General features: G+C 36.0%; 1 protein-coding gene across 2 annotated transcripts in view; it reads right to left on the bottom strand.

Annotated features, from left to right (window-relative positions):
- The window catches only part of USP15 (ubiquitin specific peptidase 15), a 60,504-nt gene continuing 38,488 nt past the window's right edge, over positions 1-22,016 (bottom strand). For both annotated transcript variants that reach the window (XM_064701844.1, XM_064701845.1), the window contains 15 exons: positions 19,797-19,941; positions 10,963-11,136; positions 10,460-10,618; positions 9,553-9,777; positions 8,077-8,160; positions 7,892-7,986; positions 7,532-7,720; positions 6,607-6,722; positions 6,202-6,477; positions 5,828-5,898; positions 5,351-5,466; positions 3,305-3,454; positions 2,815-2,918; positions 2,180-2,268; positions 1-1,877 (listed from right to left, as the gene is read on the bottom strand). In XM_064701844.1, the coding sequence (XP_064557914.1) occupies positions 1,692-1,877; positions 2,180-2,268; positions 2,815-2,918; positions 3,305-3,454; positions 5,351-5,466; positions 5,828-5,898; positions 6,202-6,477; positions 6,607-6,722; positions 7,532-7,720; positions 7,892-7,986; positions 8,077-8,160; positions 9,553-9,777; positions 10,460-10,618; positions 10,963-11,136; positions 19,797-19,941 (2,179 nt within the window). In that variant the 3' untranslated portion in view covers positions 1-1,691. The remainder of the gene's footprint in view (positions 1,878-2,179; positions 2,269-2,814; positions 2,919-3,304; positions 3,455-5,350; positions 5,467-5,827; positions 5,899-6,201; positions 6,478-6,606; positions 6,723-7,531; positions 7,721-7,891; positions 7,987-8,076; positions 8,161-9,552; positions 9,778-10,459; positions 10,619-10,962; positions 11,137-19,796; positions 19,942-22,016) is intronic.

Genomic DNA, 22,016 nt, shown 5'->3' with positions numbered 1-22,016 from the left:
TAAGGCCTTGAATAGCTTTATTGAAATCTGTATAAATAAACATGCGCATTTCAAATGTAAACCCAAGTGAACTCAAGTGCAGACAAAATTTTAACCTCTGTCATGCAGGAGGTTAGTTTACATTTAAAAAAAAAACCTCAAAGCAGCTTTAAAATACCAGGATGAAACACCAGTTTAATATCAAGGTATAAAGCAAAGCCATGTCCAACATATCTCATTTATATCCTGGTCAAATGCAATTTTTTAAACTTTTTAATGCTAACATAAATAAATAATTTACCAAAATGTGCACTCACAGAGTGAACTTTTATTTACAATACACAATTTATAACCTATTGTATTTGATTAGTTCAAGTGAAGAACATCATACTTTTTGCTTTTTTCTTTTTTAAATTTTAAACAGTGGGACACAAAGCAATTCTCCAGGTAGTAGATATGTGACATGTGCCCCCACATTTAAGAGCCCCTCTCAAAGGCAGTATTGTATGCAAATCAACAATACATTCTTCCAACTAGATCAAAGGGAAAGCAGCAAATCAAAAAATATTTCAAACGGTCACACTTATTTTGGCATCCTGGACCCCTGAACACAGTTAACTGAAATTCAACTTGGAGTTTGTATGCCTTATATACTGTACAGGTTCTGACTTGAACATGCAAATGCCAATTCTCTTATGAGTTACCTTTTCAGATACACTGTAAGGCTATGGTGAATTCCATCCGGAACACACAAAGAAAATTAACAGCCCTACCTTTAAAGTGATTTTTGTCAATTTAAAGGCAGGTCATATTGAAAAAATTCTCAACTATGCCTGATACACAGTCATTACTATGGATACAGAATACTATTAACTCTGACTTTAATACAGAGTAGTTTGCAAGCTGTCAAACTACAAAAACTGGGGAGAGAGAACTTATAGCACAATTTAAATTTTGGACTGTTATCAGATAAAAAATTATGCATATCTTAGAAGCAAGATAACAGGAATTATGTCTGCAGAGTAGATTCCAACAAGCAACAATGGATACTTACATTTACTTGAAAACCCTTTCTCTTAATGCAGCATGAAATCTAGAACCTGTTCCACAGCAGAAGATAAACATAATACTCTGGACGTTCCACTACGTCACAAAAGGTTAAAACACCTTTTTCAAGCTATTTCTTCTATTCTGACCAAATTAAAAAAAAAAAGAATAGGGAGAAACAAAAACTTGTTGTTTCAAGAAAACTACTTTAGGTATTTATGACATTTTTACTTGTACTTTGTTGGCAGCCTAAGGAACATGTATATATTCATCCAGAAACTAGACTTGGCAGTAGTATTCTTGCAGTACTAGGAAAGTAAATGTCAGAAGTCCACAGATTTAATATTTTAGTTATTAATTCACATCCAAAACAAAAGAAAACATAATTCATCAAAACAGCAGCAGAAAACTTAAAAGGGGTTTATTTGTGATTTCCTATATATACCTTGTGAATATGAGACTGTAAATGCATTAGAGACAATTTCTGTTTAAGTTTTTATTGTTTCACTTCAAGTACTGCACATGTTAAAATGTAATAAAGATTTACATTCTATTATCTGAAACTCCCCATCTCAGATTTTTATTCTTAATTTGGTGGGCATTTTCACTCTTTCAATCCGTATCCCCAGTAAGAGAGTCTCTTTTATGGCTTCTAGTTCTTCCCATCAGTTAGTGTGCATACAATTTTCATTTTCTATATCATTATCATTTTCATTGCTGTCTTCATCACTTTCTAGTGGGATGCCTGTGGCAGCTGAAGCACCTTGTTTAGTTTCCCGGTCAAGTGGGAAAAAGCCAGTTCCACTGATTGTGTCCTGTCTCTGGTAGAAGAGCACATAGGCAGCTTTGGACTGTAAAAGAGGGCAGTACATTATGGTCATGAGGCCTCAAACAAAACATTTACAATCCAGGTTACTAACTCTTTTTCTTTGCTTCCAAGTATACAAGGTAAAATTACAAAGAAATGGAGACTGTTTATGTTAGTTATTTTTGCATGTTGTAGCAAAGCATTTTTGGTTTGTACTTGTCCTTTGAGAGAACACAAACTACTGCCTACAAATTTAACACAGGTTTCATGGTTTACTCTTCATTTTTCCAGCCCTGACACAAAAACATAAACAGTCCCAAATTTGGAAACATAAAAGATACTTGCCACTATCTGGTCCTCACTTGCAGTGGACACACTACTGTCATCAAAGTAGTACCATTTTCCATCATCCTTATTTTTTGCAAAAGCAGTATCTAGGACAGAAAAGTAAAATGTCTCAGGACTCTGTATATTCATAGATGTAATACAATCGGTTACTAGAGTGTGTTACTGTCTAACACTTAATATTTAACTAAACCCCATTATCACTATTAAATATTTTTAACACTTTATTTTTAGCAGAGTTCAATCACTAACATTTCCCTTCTAAAGACAATGAAAAGGACAGTCAAAATACAATCCCTCAGTCATTTATTCTCTCTGCTTTCAAGGAGAAGCACAATGAATAGAAGTACAGACAAGCAAGACAAAATCAGATGTAAGAGTACAACAGCTCTTATGTTTTCTCTTTTCACAATATGCATAGCTAGAAGCATAAAAGAACCTACAATTACCCTTGAAAGAGCTCATTGCATACAGATTTTTGTGTTGAAATACTTGTGAAAGCATTTCAAGGTAAAGGAAAAAAAATTGTTCCTCAAACATTAAAAAGCACCATTGATTCAAAGTGATCAGTACTTCAAAATCAACATAGAAATAAAAGCTGACATCTAGAATGATGTCACTTGAAATCAACTTACAGTGCCCTCCTCCCATTCCTCCATAGTGGTTGGAAACAGCAATCAAGTTGTAGCGGCAAGGCCCTGCATTGGGATTAATAAGGAACTCTGACATGTCCAAGTCACTGTTAAAAAACAAAACAAACCAAAATAAAGTAAAACAAGCAACAAAACCCAACCAAAATTCAGTCATGTTAACAGCATTTTTAACCACAGTTTGGTTGTCTCTGAGCCCTTTATTTCATATGTCCTAGAAAAATACACCAGACTACTCTGCCAGTGCATCTCTTTCACTCTGTGAGAAACAGAACAGGAACAAGCAATCTTTCATACTTTTACATTATAATTATTCTGCCAAGTTTATACTCTTAATCCAGAAGCATTTCGTCATTAGTTTACTGGATCCTCTCACGGAAACTGAGAACAAACCCATTTTATGTAATTGCTGTATTAAACACATGCCCTAGTCAAGATTTTATATTTCTAGCATCAAAATATTTGAATTTCTTACTTTATTGGAAAATCAACCAATGTATCCAACTTGTCCCTCATGTATCTGCTGTAGGAAAAGCGCTTCAGATGAACTACCAGTACGGGGGGCAGTGACCACAAGTCTAACTTCTTAGTAGCTTGCTGATGTTCTTTACAGTTTGGACAATACCTAAAAGGAAAAATCATAAATTTTAAGTAACTGTAGTCCATATGAATGTTAAAACACATTACCTAAGAGAAAGTCACATTCATGGGAGGAACTACATGAGCAAAAACCATACAGTCTTCATGTTCTGTTACTAATGCCATAGATATCCCTTCCAGCTTACAATGTGCAAGTGTGATCCCAGTGAAGCTCAACATCATTAACACAGAAGCAGCATCCCCCAATATTGGATTCTCATCTCCTACAACCCTTATCAGATCCCTGTATCCTTAGTTAAAAACACAGCATTCTCGTATTTTATGAAAAAGATATAAAGTGTTTAGAAACTAACCATTAAAAAAAAAAAAAAAAGCCAAAACCAACAAGCAACTGTGATTCTTTCAAGTTTCAGTTTCCAAATTCATCCATCCACCATCCTATCCCATCTGCCATCTAAAAACAGATTACAGTAATTCCTGGAACCTGGAAAAACTCATTACTAGAAATTTCCCTTCTTAGTAGGCAAGTATTAAACAGGCTGTGACTTTGAAATTTCTGTTCCCTGCAATGCATACTGGAACCGTTCAGCAACTAATGCTCAGGGAGAAAGATAGATAAGAATGAATGGAAGAAACTCTTCTTTGAAGTGGTCTATGCATATTCTAGACTTTAGCATCTAACAAGTAAAAATCTAGGGGAAAAAAAAAAGAAAAGAGATAAACTCTAATGAAAAGACTGCACAAATGTCTTTAAATAGCAACATCAGATAATGACAAAAAATTAGGAGAACTGTAAGGGCAGGCTGGAATTGAAAATCTGTTTTCCCAGTTGGTTAGAATATGCAGAATACAAACAGTGCTGGACTAAGGATGGTGAAGTCTTGTAGATTAGACTTGTGATAACCTAACAAATAAAGAAAAATGTGATTAATGACCTCCAGTGAGATGCATCTAGTAGCAGCTGCTTGACTTCTGCAGTTGTATTTAGTAGTTAAAATACTCTGCTTAAAATGTGCTGCCAAAATGGAAGTGCTGACATACCACACGTGAGTTATACAGTATCTCAAACAATTGATCCAGTTTTGTATCATCTAGCAAACCCCCCCCCAAAAAAAAAGAGAGATTTTCTAAGTTAGCTCCCTACCCTGCACAAACATAGGAGAAATTCTGGTGACAGTGTTGGGAGAGCTTCAAAACTTGTGGGTACCCACAGAAGAAAAATTAGCAGACTCTCTTTTCAAACTTAATTCTGAGCTTAAAGGTGTTGATGAAAGATTATCTCCTAGAAAATCCCTGGGAAAAAAGGATCTTATGGGAACATACTGTAATTATAAATATTCAGATGTGATTCCAAATTATAATTTGGAAGAACCATGAATAGCATAAAAGTCTCTGCCAAAAACCTAAAGGCTAGAACATGAATTTGGGGGGATTATTGACTACAGACATCCCCCATCCCATAAACCTGCTTTTTACGCACATTCCTATTTAATGTATCGATGCAAGGCAAGTTATGTATTTGCATAAAGAAAATACAGTATGCACCAACCTCTCTCATCTCAGAAAGGAGATATTTGTTTAAACCACTATATTGAATTTATCACAATATTATTCATTCACTGTCCATCGAAGTTCACAGACTAGAGCACTTGAAGTATCAACCCTTCCTCCTAACTGTGAACGCATTAAATGTCTTCCTCACAAATAAATCCTTCTTTTGGTAAAAACTTGGTACATGGTAAAATTTTTGATTAAGTAATGGACCACAACAAAAGGCATTTCGAGAATTTTCAACTATGTTTGAAATAACAATATTCAAAATGCCATTAATAAATCAGCTACTGATCTCCATGTTCTGGTGTGGTTTTGATTAATTTTGAGAAATAGATCACAGTACATAATTTTAATTTTTTGTGCTTACCATGGGTCTTCAGCACCTAGTTTTTCCTTTGTTGTGAACAGCTCAATGCAGTCTTTTAATTTCACAAAAGGCTTTTTGGGAGGCTTATATTCCACACTCTCATGTTTTTCAAAATCCTAAAGAGAAGTATTTCTTGAGTTAAGAGAACAAATGAAACAAAACTCATTTTAGTGATGTCGTCTTACTATAAACAGTAACTACAAAGCTCCTATATACGGAAAAACTGATCAGAAACCATTCAAGTAAAAAGCTTCCACAGCTTCAGATTTACTTCCCAGTTCCATAAGCCTCAGATTTGCTAATTACATGGATGCATATATGATGTTTATTTATAGCAACATATTTACTAAGAATAAAACGAGAAAAGGATATAGTTGCTGCTTCTTGCGAAGACTTACAATCTCGTATGTCACACACTGCATTTTTTATCTTTAGTTTTTATTTGTGCTGGGAAAGGGAGCAACATAAAAAGCCTACCTCTGCTGCACTATCATCAAAGTATCTCTTCTTCAATTCAGGATCCCAATCCAAAGCAAGGAAAGATCTTTCTAAGATTAAAAAAAATTGTTTTCTCTTAATATTATTTCCTGCTTTACATGAAATTGTATTAACTTTGGGCAAACACACTTCAAAATAAATTAAACAACAGTATAATGAATTAATTACAAAAAACGGAAGCATATAAAAATTATGTATTTCAAAAAGCCAACTGCAATAAAACTTTAGTTAATTATACCGAATTTACTATTTAAAAGAAAAATATATCAAACAGCACACAATGAAAATGAAACGTGACAGTCAGAAGAGAGTCTCAGAACCAAATATTGCCCACTCTGTTCCCTGTGACTTACCATCAAGCCTAGGTTGCCTGTCATCAAATCTAATATGCCTGGTATCATCTTTGATGTAGTTTATGTCAGTACTGCCTAAATTATTGAACTGGAATGTAAACAATCGCTTTTTGTGTCCCGTGAGTGGTTGACCTTTGCAAGTATCCTCAGTACACAATCCATTTTCAGAGTCATTGTCACCCCCAACTGAGTCTTCTGATTGGCTGTTTTCATTCTCTGAGGGAAGTTCCTGATCCTGGCTGGATTCATCATCTTGCTCATCTGTTTCCATTTCACCTTAAGCAATTGGAAGAATAAAGAAGAAGAAATGAGACAGAATGACAGTAATTGAAAAACACTAGAGAGTTAACTTCCATTTGAAATTCAACACCAAATACTAAATAAGTGTAGATATTCCAGTCTTACTTGGAGATCCTTCTTCATGTATTCCATTTGGGCCATTACCATTGATACCGTGGTCCTTACAGCAATGCAGGGAACCTTCAGTGTCTTCGCTTTCAGTACATGTTTTTACATACCGGCTAAATGTAACAAATGAAAGCAACAGTTAGAAGCAATGGACTGTTAAACAATTTTCATTGTTCAAACTGGTAATTAAACTGTTTTCACAAGTCCTTGCTACTGTACTGTATTTCTGCACTCCTTTCTGATTTACTCAGATTATCAGTTTTATTGCCAAATGTGTCTAGTGTTACAAGCACACAGGAAAACCTGCTCACATGTGACTGTATATTTTTGGCAGCTACTTGGTCTGAAACAGTTTGATTCTTAGTCTCACTCTCTGTTTGTCCACTATTCAGTTTTTTAAATTGCTCATTAACCATATTACAGAGAAAGTTACATCAACAGAGAAAGACGCATAAATTTAAATTAGAGGTTATATGATTTTAATTTCTTCTATATAATGACACTAATTTTAGTCTAGTTTCAGAAAGTGTCTATCATGTACTTCTACAATAAAAATTAGTGCTTGAACAGTAGCTACAGGAAGTATAACCATAGCATAATAACTGGAAAACATTTCCACTTTACCAAGACCTAACAGACAGCTAAGCATACAAGAGAATTATTTAACAATACAGACTGACTCTCTACTATTTGTCAAACTATTTGTCTTCTCAAATTCTTTTTGGATGAGGTAATGTTAACAAAAAAAAAAAGAAAATCCACATTAGTGGCTAAAATTTTATATTTAATATTCAACAGAAAGCAAATACAAGTACTGAAATCTAATCAGTATTTAGAAATGCACATGAATGTACATGCCTACTGACTCCAACTATTAGCATTATTCTTAACAACCTAATTTTTCTTTTAACAATAAACTCACCACATTCTTAGCAGCAGCATGTTATACAGTTTATCTTCAGTATTGTTTCTAGGCACTGCTATGAGAAAAGGTTGACCAAACAGTAAAGAACCACTATGGCTGTAGCTAGTGTGCCTGCACTTTTCCCTTAAACAAACAGGAATTATGACTTGTTCTGTATCTTCTGTTCTATTGATAGCAATTTCAAATCTAGAAGAAAAGCAATCAGAAATACAAAGAAAAATGGTCAAGGAAAAAGCTACAAAGGAGAAAAAGAAAAAATATCCCCTCCCAGTTTGATCTTTATCTGGTGTCTAAGTTTTAATCTTTCACAAATAACTCAAACTGCAAAGAGACATGATGTGTGTTATCTACACTTACACATAAATGTCATCACGCTCCATAATGCTACTTAGATTTTCATCCATGGCAAATATCCTGTGGAACCTGTGATTGTATATATCAGTAACAATCATCTGAAAAGAAAATGGAGTATACATTGTTAAACCAGGTTAATACACATTAAAATGCTATTTGTTGTGCTTTATTTAAGAGATCACTCTTACCTTATCTGCAGCAACACCAGACAAAGCTGACAGTGCTGTGCAAAGATCCAATATATTTCCAATTTTGGGAACAACTACTTTGTACTAAAAAGGAAAATATAATTTAAATTTATTAAGAGAACAAATATACAAATGCCCAAACAATACATGTCCAGCAAGCTTCACATATTTCTTCCATAGTTTTGAAACTTAAGGTGTAAAGTGTGCAGATCAACTAACATAAGGTGTAAAGTATGTAGATCAACTAACATAAATTCCAAAAGCTGCATAAAATATAGTAATTCTATGCACAACTTAACAAATACACATACACTGACTATAGATTCTCATTTCACATGCATAGAGAGAACTTGAATGAAGTCAAAGAAAACCTCTCTGTGGCTTCCCTTATGCAGTGCTCCTGAAGTCTGTAATAAAACTCCACTCAAAACTCTTACCTGTGATTTGCATAATAAAGATAGGATTAATTAGAAATAAGCTATTATTAACTCTGTAATTAATTGCTAAGCATTGCATGCTATATCCTTAAGTTTTATAATAATTTAGACTCACAAAAACTCTACTGAACTGGTACTCTTCCCAAACTATTAATTCCAGCTCAACCATCTCACATGAGTCACGTTCAACTACTTCAGTAGTTTTCAACTACTTTTTGTCCCCTGTGCAACTACTGTGCATCATCCCCTATTTTCACAATTAAATTTTTAGCAGGCTCATCTCCCATCAGTTAATACATCTCCCTTCACCTTCAAATTCCTCAACTCATACTGCCTTTGAGAACACTCTTTTCTCCCACTTTCCTTCTTATAGTACACATTTCAGGTGTCAGAGCCTTTTTGAATGCCTACATGACTGCCTGTGTTGTATTTTTTTCACTTATCCTCACTTACTGTATAAGGTACAGCTAGAACCATTTAATCATGACTTGGTTATGATAACCTTATGTACATTTTTTCATGACATTCTAAGGTGTATAATATCATCCCCTTCCTAAAAAACGGCAAAAGGGATATCACAAAGAAATCTCATCTGAAATGTTTTGACTGTGAGGTGAGAGACTACCCAATACATTTAGTCATGAGGGTTTTTTCCACCACTTATTACAAATATTTGCCTTTTGTGATTAAGAAACCAAGAAATTAAGTCTTACAGATTAAGTATAGATATTTTTATAAACATAAAAATTCATCACAGCAGCTCTCAAAAAATTTTGTCAGCACACATTTTAAAGATGAAGAAGCCCTATCAACACAACCATAAAGAAATTACCAATTCTTTCTTGAAACTATACAAGCTATCACAGTCTTCCTCAAGTAGGTATAGTCTTCTCCACTTTCCTAAGTGAGACTTCAGAACACATACCAGAAAAATAAAGCTTGTTGGATTTGCTTATAAATTTGCACTGTGTAAAGGAACTTGGGTTCACTGTTAATGCCTCATGAATCAAAGTGTTTGTATGTAAACTAAGCTGCTTACCTGCATAGGCTTTGCAAGTGGATCCATTCTAACTAAATAAACTTCCAAAGTACGTTCTTTTTTCATGGGTAATGGAAGTGTCAAGTAACAAAAGGGATCAAAGGTTACAGATATTTTAGCACATTCAGGACAAACTAGAGTAGATTTAAAAAGGCCATGAAATATATCTACAATGATGGAATCATTTCTCTTCAAATGGTTTTCCCAGGCTTCTTCAGCAACCACCTGTAAACAAAGCATGATCTGGGTTATGACAAAGAAGCAGAAAATGAATAGTGAGAATTATTAGTAAAAGTCCTTACAGAACATTTTCAGTAACCACCTAAACACAGAAATGTCACTCCAAAGGGCCCGTAAGGAATGTTACTACTCTCAGGTTTGCAGGTTAAAAGATGTATGCTTTTCCTAGGACAGAGATCCTGTCAGTCGTATTACACAGTCTGAGAGTGACTTTCAAGTAGCTTGGGGGAAGACAAAAAGCAGATAAACCTACAAATCCCATCTGAATTAACTCATACTCATAACAAAAGAAGAGTTTCCCTAAAGTAAGAGTACTGGAGAGAGACAGAATGCTGCATCCTGCAGGTATAAAAATAAAAGAACAACAGAAGAGGAATTGTTTTTTCAACTGAACTCAGAACTGAATTGAACAAGAACGATTATCTTAATGAAGTCTTAAAAAAGAACTTACCATCCTCCCATCCCTCCTCATTATCTTAAAAATAAATAGAAATTTACACAGTTTCTCAAGATGTCAATTTTAAAGTTCTGTCCTTTTTTCTGATATGTCTTTCAGAAAAAGCCCCACATAATCAGTTTCCCAACCTTCCAGTGCATAATCATGTAGAAGTATCTTACAGCATACAACTTTGACTAAAATGAAGATGATCAGCTCCAAAATCCCTACCTTGTCTGGTCTGCCATCTGCATCCTTTAATTGAATATAAGGCTTTTTCCTAATTCTATTCAAATCCTCATGTAAACCATCCAAGAGAAAAGCCAGTAGCTCTTGACAGTCTTGTTGCTGATAACCAGAAAATTGTGGTGCAAATCGTCCCACTTGTGTCTAAAAAAAAGAAATTCAAAACACTCCCGGTACATGAACTGTCAGAAAGAGTATATACTTCTGAGATGCTACTGCAGCACATTGAAAAGGTAAAACTTGTAGTTATAAAAGGTAAGCTTTTCAATGGAGACAGGAAGTCAAAACTATTTCTCAAAGACCAAAGCACAAGGACAGGTGATACCTACTGAAAAATACACCCAAGTGTTTTACCTTCAATGAATGAACTGCATACTGACAAACAGTACTTGAATTTTTTTTTTTTTTGCGTATTTCTCCAAGTTTTATTCATGTAAAAGTACAAAACTAAAACTGACATGTACATTTCATGTAATTTCCTTACTGACCTTAAATGCTCTTGGGGTAACATAGCTGTATTTTCCTGACCACATTTGCTTGATAAGCTCAGCATAAGATTTTGCTATTTCACCTCGCATTCCTAAAGGATTGTCAAAATTCAGCTCTTCTTGGTATTTATCATTGAGGAAGTACTCTGTAAGAGGAGGTGTGTTGCTCAGACACTGCAAAAAATAATACAGACTTTTTAGAACAGTGATTTGAATCAGTTCTACACAAACAATGTTTTAATTTTGTTAAAGCAGCCATGAATTGTAATGTCTAGTGCCTGGAAGGAAAAGAGAAAAAACCCTAAACAATCTTTTCCAGAAACAAATAATGGCTTTAATCCAACACTGGCTACAGCTGTCATTACAAGTTATGCAAAAATAATATCTATCAAGAGCTTTACCTCAAAATTTATAAAACAGAGTAGTCCAAACAACCCACAGCATGACAACATAATTTGTATCAAGATTTAAAACAAACAAAACAAGGTTTCTTGAGACATGAATGGCTTTATGAAACTTGTTGCTAGAGCTTGTAGTAGACGCACAAAGTGGAGAGTGCACACGTTCGGAAGAGAGAGGCAACAGGGCTTATTACTTCAAATTATAACATATTCAGAGCAATATCTGAAAAAAGATTTCTTTTATTATGGCAGGCGAGGGAAGGTGAGGATGCTTGGCCTTTTCCTTCTCTTTGTTCATATCAGGTTATGGATGCTGTTGGAGCCAGCAATCTGTGCTAGACTTCGAATCACAGTGCTGTAGCCCTTGCTATGTTCTTTTACATCTTGTGATGCAGTTTAGAGCTGAAATTAGTCCAAGGAAAGCAAGGACCTTGGTTTAGATTTACAGACAAACTATACCAGTTTGTCTCTTCTCTCAGCCTTTGGAGACAGCAGGATGTAATCACTGCAGTATGATTTACAATTTCACTTTCGATTTTTGTTTCTCTTCACACTCCTTTAAACAAACATTTCCATCACTCAGGAATAATCCCCATGCCATGCCTTAGCATATATTCTTAAGAGTTTGTTCATTAAATATTGTAAGCTTTTCTGCATTCTTTCCTTTATCAAAGGATTTGAGGAAAGGTCAAGTATTTCACCAGTCTCGTCTGCCTCTCTGTAAACAAGGGGAAGAGCTCCACATATGCTATTTGCGTAAGTTATAAGAATTAGACTGGAAGAATTGCAACTTTATTGAGTAGGGCAAAAAAAAAAATTCCTATGTCTGCCTATCATACCTGTGTAATATTACAAAGCAAAACCAGTCACATGCTGTAGAGAGCTGAGTTTCATGCCTATATCAAACTCCTTCCTTTCTCTTCCTCCTCACCTAAAGCTTTCAGGATCTGTCAACACTGCAAAAAAAAATTCCTGGTATTACAGACACTTTTGGACACTCGGGGTTGAAGCAATCTCATTTTTCTCTTGCTATATGGCAAAGAGTTTTTACTTCCAGTAGTGGTGATCCCAGCTCCCCCTACCTCGCTGATGTGTTGTCTTCTGGATTATTTTTGTGGTGGTTTAGGAAATGAAATCAGTTCAACTGTTCAATTTAGTGTGAGGAATGTCAAACACAAGGAACTAAATAATGAAAAAATAGTATATTTTTCTACAGGTCTTTCTGTCAAGCATTATACAATGTCCTGACAATGTAGAGTCCATTAAAAAATAATTCAACAGTTTCTAGTTTTCACCTAATAAACTGATTGTGTCACTTTCTCAGGATATTAATTAATATTTGTAGTACAAGTTAGGAAGATTACTACAGATAACTTCCTTTTTTCTTTTAACAATATTCACATTACAGCATAAGATGACACTAATGGTAGTACTGGAATGCACAAACGTCTATCTCAACACAGCAAGTTTTGAGGTACAGAGCTGATATATTTTTCTAAAATACCAGATACCAAAATTTTTAAAAGAGTAGCATCTAGAGGAGCTAATAAAGTTGGCCATATATGCATTGATCTTTTCAATAAGTGACAAAGCTAAATGATTACAAACATGTTTCCTCTTTTAAAAGGCTGTCAATGGAGAGTTATTTAAGATCATGATTAAAGTCAGAAGAAAAAAAGCATCCAGAAGCCAATTTGAAGGGAATCCCACATTCTTATTTTCTTATGTCATATGTTGTAGGTTATCAAGGAAGCCTTATGGAAAGTGTCTATTAAAACCAAGACAATCTTCTGGATAGTTAAGTTACCAGATTTATGTGTCCTGTTCAACCTAGTGATTTGGGGTTTTCTGTTTGTTTCAAAACACAGACAATAAGTAAACTAAAAGTAGACCAAAATGTGAGGAATAATAGCAGCCAAAATAGGCAAACAAATACAGTAAAACTATAGAAAACTGTCTGTGAACTAAAGAGGTAACAGAATGTCACTTTATTTCAGGTACTACTGTTTCTGCAAGTTTTCTTTAACTAACAGAATTTCTGTAAAGTTCTCTGAACCTGAACTGATCATTTGAAAAGATCATGGCAAGTATAGAACAGAAGGCAGAAACTCCAGGAGACAAACCACAGGAGAAAAGGTTAATCTTCAGCATGACAAAGGTTAACATTGAAATCATACTTCCATATTACTTATTAATAATCTGGAAAAAAGTTATTAAGATGCACAGGAAAATGAGAAAGAAATCATTATTTTTAGTGTTATGTACACATGCATATATATATACACACACACACTTCAATGCTGTAGCCTCACTGGAATACTCTGTACAATACCAGCCCATGATAATGATTCCAAGTCTACCTGTCCTATGAAACCTTCACAGAAGGGGGAAATATAATAATAAAAATAGTCAAGTCTTCTAAATCTCTGTAGTTTAAGTATGGAATAATTCTGATGTAAGAGTTTGCACAGACCTAATTGATAGAAAAGGAAAAAAAAAGAATGAAGAGGGCCACCAAGACTGAGTAGCCTAGAAGCACTTGCCCTGTGAGAAAAGAATGAAGCATCAGGGCTTGTCCAGGCTGCAGAAGAGAATGCCTGAGGGAGGCCCAAGAGCAGCCCTCCAGTATCTCTATGGAAATTTAGGGGAAGATGGAACCAGGCTCTTCACAGTGGCACATACTAGGAAGAAAAGAAACAATGGGCATCAGTTGAAATATGAGAGGTTAAGAATGTAAGGAAAAAAGTTTTCACTCTGAGAACAGTCAAGTAGTGGAACTAAGAGGCTCTACCTTCTTGGGAGGTTTTCAAGATCCAACTGGATAAAGCCCTGGGCAACCTGCTCTGACCTCAGAGCCAACCTTCCTTTGAGCAGGAGGTTGCACCAGAAACCTCCTGAAGTTCCACAAATCATTCTAGAATCCTAAGGGAACAAGGAAACATTTCTCCACATCCCATATGGAATATTGCACAAAAATAATGGTAAAAATAAACTTCCAAAACAAAGAAAACATCACTATCTATCATGTCAGTGAACTGGGGAAATGAGGAGACAGTAGAATCATTAATGGACATATTGAAAATTGAACAGTCCTCTAAGTGTCCTGGTTCTTCAGCTTCAGGTGCTACTTATCAAGAATTTTATGCAAATGACACTAAAGCTTCATGTTTCATCTTTCTAACAAAAGACTTAAGTGCTGACAGACTGAAAAGAAGATCCAAGGCACAGGAGAAAAAGTGATTTACTTTACACCTACTTGTGTTTATCCTACTTTTGTCTGTATGCTATCAAACATGGCAAAAAGCACTTAATTAATATGCTCCTTAATCCAAACTCAACATGCCTATGGCAACTGAAACAGGACTATAAAAACTTAGGAATTTCAGGTATTGGTGAAATGTGCTATCTTTTATCTAGATAAACTCACAGCCATAAGTAACTTCAGAGGGAATATTATTCAGCTTTCTGAAGAAAAAAACCTTCTGAAATATCCATTTCAAAGCTTATTCAGAAGTCAGGTGTATATAATCACACTAATGGAAAAAATGCATCAAAATAAAAATCTTGGAAAAAATGAATCTTTTTAGTGAAAATATTTTTTTCCCCTTCTCATATTTTTTAATCACAAAATGAAAATTCTGGAACTCTCATATTTTCACTGTAAAAGCAAAATAAAAAACCCAAACATTTCCACCGAGCTCTAATCTATAATATCCCATCAAAAGAGGAAAGTAATACTTGGGAAACATCCACAGGTGGCAGCACAGCAATGCTTAATGAGACTCATTTTTTCTAATTTATTTTCAGCTTAGAATATAGCTATGTACCTAAGTGAATGTGAATGAAACATCTGCTTGCCAAATATTTTTTATAATATGGGTTCAAGTAGTCATAATAATATCTATTTCATAAAATCTACACATCTTTTGTCTTTCCTGTTTTCTTTATGCAAAAATAGGTCTGCAAAGGCAGACATTTAGGCCTAATTAGAAAAAAATCCAGCCTTAGGTGTTTACACTGAAATAAAAAAAATACATGGAATACTCCCTTCAAAAGAATCTGAAAAAAACTATACAAAGATTCCAATACAACTAAAATAAGAATAACAAAATATTGCTTTTTTTAAAATTAAGGAACAGTGGTAAGAGAACAGCACTTGGAAGACAGACAATGGTATTTTAACCTTCCTGGCCTTACTCTAATTCAGCTTGCAGCTGTCTGTAATCCCACAGAGGATCTTATCTATCTCTTCATCATCTGTCCTCCAGTTGTCCTGAGCTTCTTAACATTGAAAACCCCTACTTGGAAGAGCAAAGGTCGCCACAATAATCACTTAGAGGGATGGATAAAGGGTCAAGCCTAACCCATAGGTTGAAGAACTACTAAAGAACTTGCAACAAAATTTAAGACATTGCCAGGATTTTCACATTTCTGCCTAGCATGTTTACAGGGCAAGAACCTTCAAACAAATTTGTGAGATTCAGGAGACAAAGGTGTGAAGGAACTGTTCCTCTTTGTCCAGGAACACTGATAACAGCTCTGATGCAAACTTCCTTCACTGTACATGAGACAGGAACAAAGAGAAGCTGTGTGATAAATGCAGCGGTTTTTGAAGCAGAAATGGCTCCTATGTGAACACTCAAGGGCCTCAATGTTCCCTGGAAAGCAAAGAGATCTGAGAGAAGTGGCCATCAGCTGGAAAATGGATTAACCAAACCCTGCTTTGGTTGAAGGAAGCTACACTGATCACACCCAGCATGAATGGAATGGAAGAGATCAAAGCAAAGCTTTTGGTACATTAATGGAAACAAAACCATTTCAGAGTCTAGTACTCTACATTAAACTATTTTGTTTAAAGAAAACACATTTATCCTGAAAACCAGCCCTGTGTTAGCACAATTGTGAAGGAATACACCTTAGGAGGATAGGTAAAATATAGTAGGTGACCAGAGCAGATCGGAGAATCACAGAATAGTGGAGATTAAAAGGCATCTCTGCAGATTCTCTGGTCCAACCCACTTGCTCAAAGACAGGTCACCTAGAGCAGGTTGCCTGGGACTTCAGTTAGGTTTTAAGCACCTTTAAGAATGGAGGCTTCACAGTTTCCCTGAGAACCATTTTCTACTTTTTGATAAATCCCATTTTAGAACAAAGTTTCCTATATTTAGGAATTGCATATGCTTCAGTTTGTGCCCATTGCCTCTTCTTCTTTCAGTGGGCACCACTGAGGAGAGTTTGGCTTAGTTTTCTTTACTCTTCTCCACCAAGTACTTCCAAAAAATGGTAAAATCACTCTGGAGTCTTCTCCATGCTGAATAGCCCCAGCTCTCTGTCTCTCCACACAGGTCAGATGCTGCAATCCTTGGTAACCTGTGTGGTCTCTCACCAGACTTGCTCCCTAAACTCTCTGGGGAGCCCAGAAGCGAACTCAGAACTTGGAGGGTGTCTCTCCAGTGCTTTCAACCTACTGGCAATACTCCTCTTTGTGCAGCCCAGGATGCTGTTGTCTGCCCTGGCCACAGGAGCACACTGCTGGCTTTTTGTCCAGCAGGATCCTGGGTTCTTCTCTGCCAAGCTGCCTTCCATCCAGTCGCTGACCCCTGCTGCAGTGTGTACTGGCTCCTGGGGCTGTTCTCCCCAGGCACAGGGCTCTGCATTTCCTGTGACTGAACTTCATGACGTTCCAGCCCACTGAAGTCCCTCTGAATGGCAGCACAGCCATATGATACAGCAAATCCTCATTGCAGATTTGTGTGATCTCTCATCTTGCTGAGGGTGTACACCATCACTCAGGTAAATGCCTAGAGCAGCCAAAATTCCCAAGCAGAATTCCCGGTTTTGCCATACACGTACTATTTGAGCCAATCTTTTTGTTGCTTCCAAGACTAAGACAGATCAAAACATATTCAGAGTGCTTCAGCTATGGGCCTAATAATCCAATGTTCCTTTGATAAAATATGAAATTATAGCAAATTAGCAAAGTGAAATGTATGCTTTCTGTGTAACTGAGAAAAGATGAAAGCAGTGGCAGAGAAGAGAAGACTGCAGCCTGTGACACCTCAGTGAAGAACATACACTTTCACTAAAATGCACTTCCATGGATTTCTTAGATGACATTAAACTCTGAATAGTACTTTCATTGAGACAGGCAGTAGGATGAACTGAAAGATACACTTTCTTGCTAAGAAAGCCACTAAATAATGCATTTGAAAAAACACATCTTCAAGGACATATTAAAGGTACCATGCCAAACTAAAAGCTACACTGCTCAATCAACACCTCATTTTTTTAACTAGAGCACCGTTTTGGTAATCAGCAAAGCTGTGTTTATTAATTCACACTACAGTTTCTCAGAATTATTTGAAAACTTAATTCCCTAGATGTAGCTGAAAAGCAATGAAGTCAAAGCTGATTTAATTTCTAATGGAGACCTCAGAATGAAATCTGTTTAACACAACGGGATAATGATGTGATGTGTAACAAGTCTGTTATGCTGCACAGGACTCCTGAAGGCAAAAACCCATGCTTCAGATTCTAACTTAAAGGTTACTTTTGAATGACATACATGCAAATCACATATACCAGCTCAATTAAAGTTTGAATGAGTAAATAAAATTATCCTTATTTAATCAGTATAGCTTGATGAACAAGGTAGAATCATAAAAAAAAACCTTAGCAAGAATATTCTTTGAATTCAAACCTAAAACATCATTCTGGTAGACGCACTAGACAAAACCACACGCTTTTCTTTCCAACAGCACAATGACGCAATTCAGTAATCATGAGAGGTTATGTGCAGCATCTTGAGTTAGAATGGACACTGCAAAATGTGTGTCCTTCCCCCTTTCAGTTTAGCCATCTTTCACATAGCAGGCTAAAAAATATTTAATTTCTGCACTGTTTAACTGCACTTCAAGTATCCTCATGAAAATATTTTTACAAACAAGTTTAGTTTTATGGATGCCTTGTATCAATAAGTATGGAATGAGCATGGAATTACCCTATATACCACTAACAGGTGAGGACTGACAGGCTAGAAAGCAATTTTGCATTATATGACCCAGCAGTCCTTTTCTGTGGAAATGTGATCCTGCTGTTCATCCCCATGGGGGAGGTATCCAGCTGCAAACTGGGCTGTATTAGCAACTGCAGTCAGAGGCAAAGGGGAGCAAATCTTCCCCTCCATTTGGAACTTGTGAGACTGCTGCAGGAGCACTGTCCTGTTCAGGGCTCCCCAGTGTAAGAAAGAGCAGAGAAAGGACACCAGTGTGGTCAAGGGATTGAACAACAATATACAAGGAAAGGCAGAGCTGTATGCATTAGCTCAATCTGAAGAAGACAAGACTAAGGGGAGAGCTTTTGGCTCTCTGCAGGTACCTAACAGGAAGCTACAGAAAACTAAGGCCAAATGATTCATTGATTGCCATCACAAAGAAGGGACTGAAGTATCTACACATACTATGCCAACTCTGGAACAGTGTGGATTTTCTTTTGAACAAAATTCAACAACTTCATACAAATGTACCCGAAATTCCTTTTTTTACTCCAACAGGCTAAAAAACGACTGCAACGTTTGGGTTTTATTTAATTTTATCCAAAGAAATCATAAACATAAGCCAAGAACTCTTGTAATGACCAAGGAGGAAAGGAGGATAACTATGCAGCATGCTTGGTTAAGATCCAATATGTTCATACTCAGCAGGAAAATACGTGAACAAGAACTTAAATACACAGAACAGTTTTGTGACAGAAGACTGCTCAACGACAAAAGGCGAATTCGAGAACTAAACATAATAAACAAAACTCCTAGTTCTGACTGTTAAATATTCAGCAACTGCAGCTTCCATTTAAAATTAGAACACTAAGGTTTCTTCATCTTGGTATGGGAATATTAGATATACCAGTACTTCTCTTGCATTCATAGCAAAGAACAAGCTAACACATTCCTGTAAGGTATCTCATCCATGAAATAGCTCTTCTGAGAGGAAAGGTCAAAGGAAAATATTTTCCAAGGTTCCTGCATGTTAACCTGTGCACTAAAAGTACATAATAAGTCAGAAATAAAGGCCCAGTAATCTCTCAGTCATCTACTTTTTGACACTTTTTTCAGTACAGCAATTGGTACTCAAGTGCATTTCAAAAGGAAAAGGCAGTTTTTGTAACATATAATATGAATGGCAATTACTACAAAAAGCAAAGAATCCAACTTCAAGAGTTCAACACTGGTCAAACCTCTTTCTGACACTGACCATTATGAATGCAGCTATGTAAATCAACTTTTAAAGTATACCAATAAAGATGTATTATTTCTTCACTTTTAATCTTATCCTGCTACTTATCAGATCTCTTCATATCAGTTTTGAAAATGACAAAATAAAACAAGATACTATTTTCAAGTAATAACACTAGCTGATTTTATTTTAAAGTACATACCTGAATTGCTGAATTCATGAAACATGTATTCCCCAAGTTACTGAGGCCACACAGGCCTGGCTGCTCATTGTGTCTTCCTGGCTCTGAATAATCATAATTCTTATAAGCAGTATATGATGGGAGACAATAGTTTGAATTTTTCACACTGTAAGAAAACAAGACATCTTTCACAATGTAAACATGTACTCTATAGTACTTTAAACCATACAAGTACTTTATAGACTTAAATTATTAAAAATGTTAAACTAACTTCTGCGAACAAGTAAAGATTTAAAACACTTAACTTTAATGTAATAACATTAATGTCAATATAAATGTCATCAACAACCAAAATCAAACATACTGCAGTAACTGCAATTATTACATCCCTACCCATTTTTTATAGGAGCAGCTTCACAGCTTACTCTATTCTTCATTGTTCTATCATATTTAAAACACTCAGACTTTAGACACCACCAGCAGCAATCAATCATTTACGTTCCTTTTGCATCCTGCTACTGCAAGAGTGAGGTCGGTGGGAATGGGAATGCAGAGTTACAGGTGAAAGCTGAGATTTCCAAGGCCACTGTGGCATAGCTGCCTCACTGCATCAGACAGTCTATTTATAGCTTCCCTGCTAGGACAGCACAATCCAGCATGCAAATGCAGAAAAGCCTTGAGAGGTAAAGGAATGCGCAAAATGCCTTGCAACAACTTCAGTATAAATCTATGCTGCATTTGTTTGCAGATAGAAGGAACTGCAGAGGACTGAAATAGGTAAAATGATGATATTTAAAACAATTTGTTTCCAGATGAAATACAAAAATATCGAATATAAACTAACCCTCAGAACAGTAAAGTGAGAATATCTGAGAACACTAGAAAGGCAAAGGAATCTTGTAAGGGAATGTTTTGCAATATGTTAGAAAAAACCAAGCAACCACAACCACTTTAACCATTTCAGGTGCTGATCATAATGAAAACTGTGTGACAGCAGCTTTGGCTAGAGTTCAGGAGTATTTCTGCAGCTGTTAAGCATCATTAATATTAGAACATGAACAAGAATTTGAAAGTCAGATGCTAAGAATGAAGGAAAAATATGTAGTGCAAAGAATCAATCCTAATAAAAAACTGAGATTTGTAATTAAAAAGTCTGGGGATGCAAGTGCCCAAAGGTAACTCTCCAGCCATTACTCCTGAACACAATCATGCCCTTTTACTGAATGCCAACCTTCTCCTCAGTGCACAATTACTCACTTTTCATAAATAACTATTGTTTTTTAATTAAGTTATCAAAACTTTCAAACAGACGGGGATGAAAATCTCTCCCTCTTTCAATGGTCTTAGAAATTTGTGTAGTTTATAGCTCCACTGTCCATAAAGCTGCTGTTATCACACTTTTACATCTGGTTATTTCTTTTCAATAGCTGACTTTCCCATTAGTCCTTCCTTTTTCTATAGATATGCATTTCCTCTGCTCTCTGGCTTGCCCCCAAACTAGCTAAGAGGTATTGTTTTCACTGGTCATTCTTGATGGAAAAAACCCTATGAAGTTAGTGTTCACCCACGTAATAGAGATCCCCAGGAAAAATTACCTTCAGTCTCCCAGTTGCAGCCCAGTTACTGCAGTGAACTCCAATTCCCTTAGGCTGGTAAGCCTTAGCTCCCCCAGGAATCAAAACCACAAGCCTGCCACTGGTGCCAATGCAACCCCACAATACAACCAACCCAGCAGTGCACAGCAGTAGCAGCAATGCACATGCACAGGGTACACAAGAAGCTTCTACTTTCAGCTTTGCTTCCTTCCTACTGCTGTCCTGATCTGACTTACAGATAACACTTTTCATATGCTTAACCAAAAAAACCCTCTTTGAATTTTAGATGTAGGGGTAATGAACAAATTGAATTTAATTCTTCTAGGGATTTTAATTTTCATTTCCTTCTCTGCAGCTTTCTCTCCTTCACAAATTGACAGCTTTGGAGGGACACTAGAAAGCTAAGGAAATGCAACTGGTATTTTGTGGCTGTAGCTTACTCATGTGGAAGATTTTCTCAAATTAACTGAGTACCATGACGATAATTTAGTTCAAGATAATTGCAGTGCAGATAGATGCAGTGTGTATTTACTCTAAGGGACAAACTGTCAGTTTACTTCTCAAAAGGGAAAGACATTTCGGAGCTCTTTTATCTTCTGCACTGGCCCACAGAAATATATTTGAGAGGTTAGAGATTAAGGTTACC

Source organism: Zonotrichia leucophrys, chromosome 1A (genome assembly GCF_028769735.1).
Source record: "Zonotrichia leucophrys gambelii isolate GWCS_2022_RI chromosome 1A, RI_Zleu_2.0, whole genome shotgun sequence".
Lineage (NCBI taxonomy): Eukaryota > Metazoa > Chordata > Aves > Passeriformes > Passerellidae > Zonotrichia > Zonotrichia leucophrys.
The sequence above is the reverse complement of the archived record's forward strand: the minus strand, read 5'-3'. Positions and strand labels throughout refer to the sequence as shown.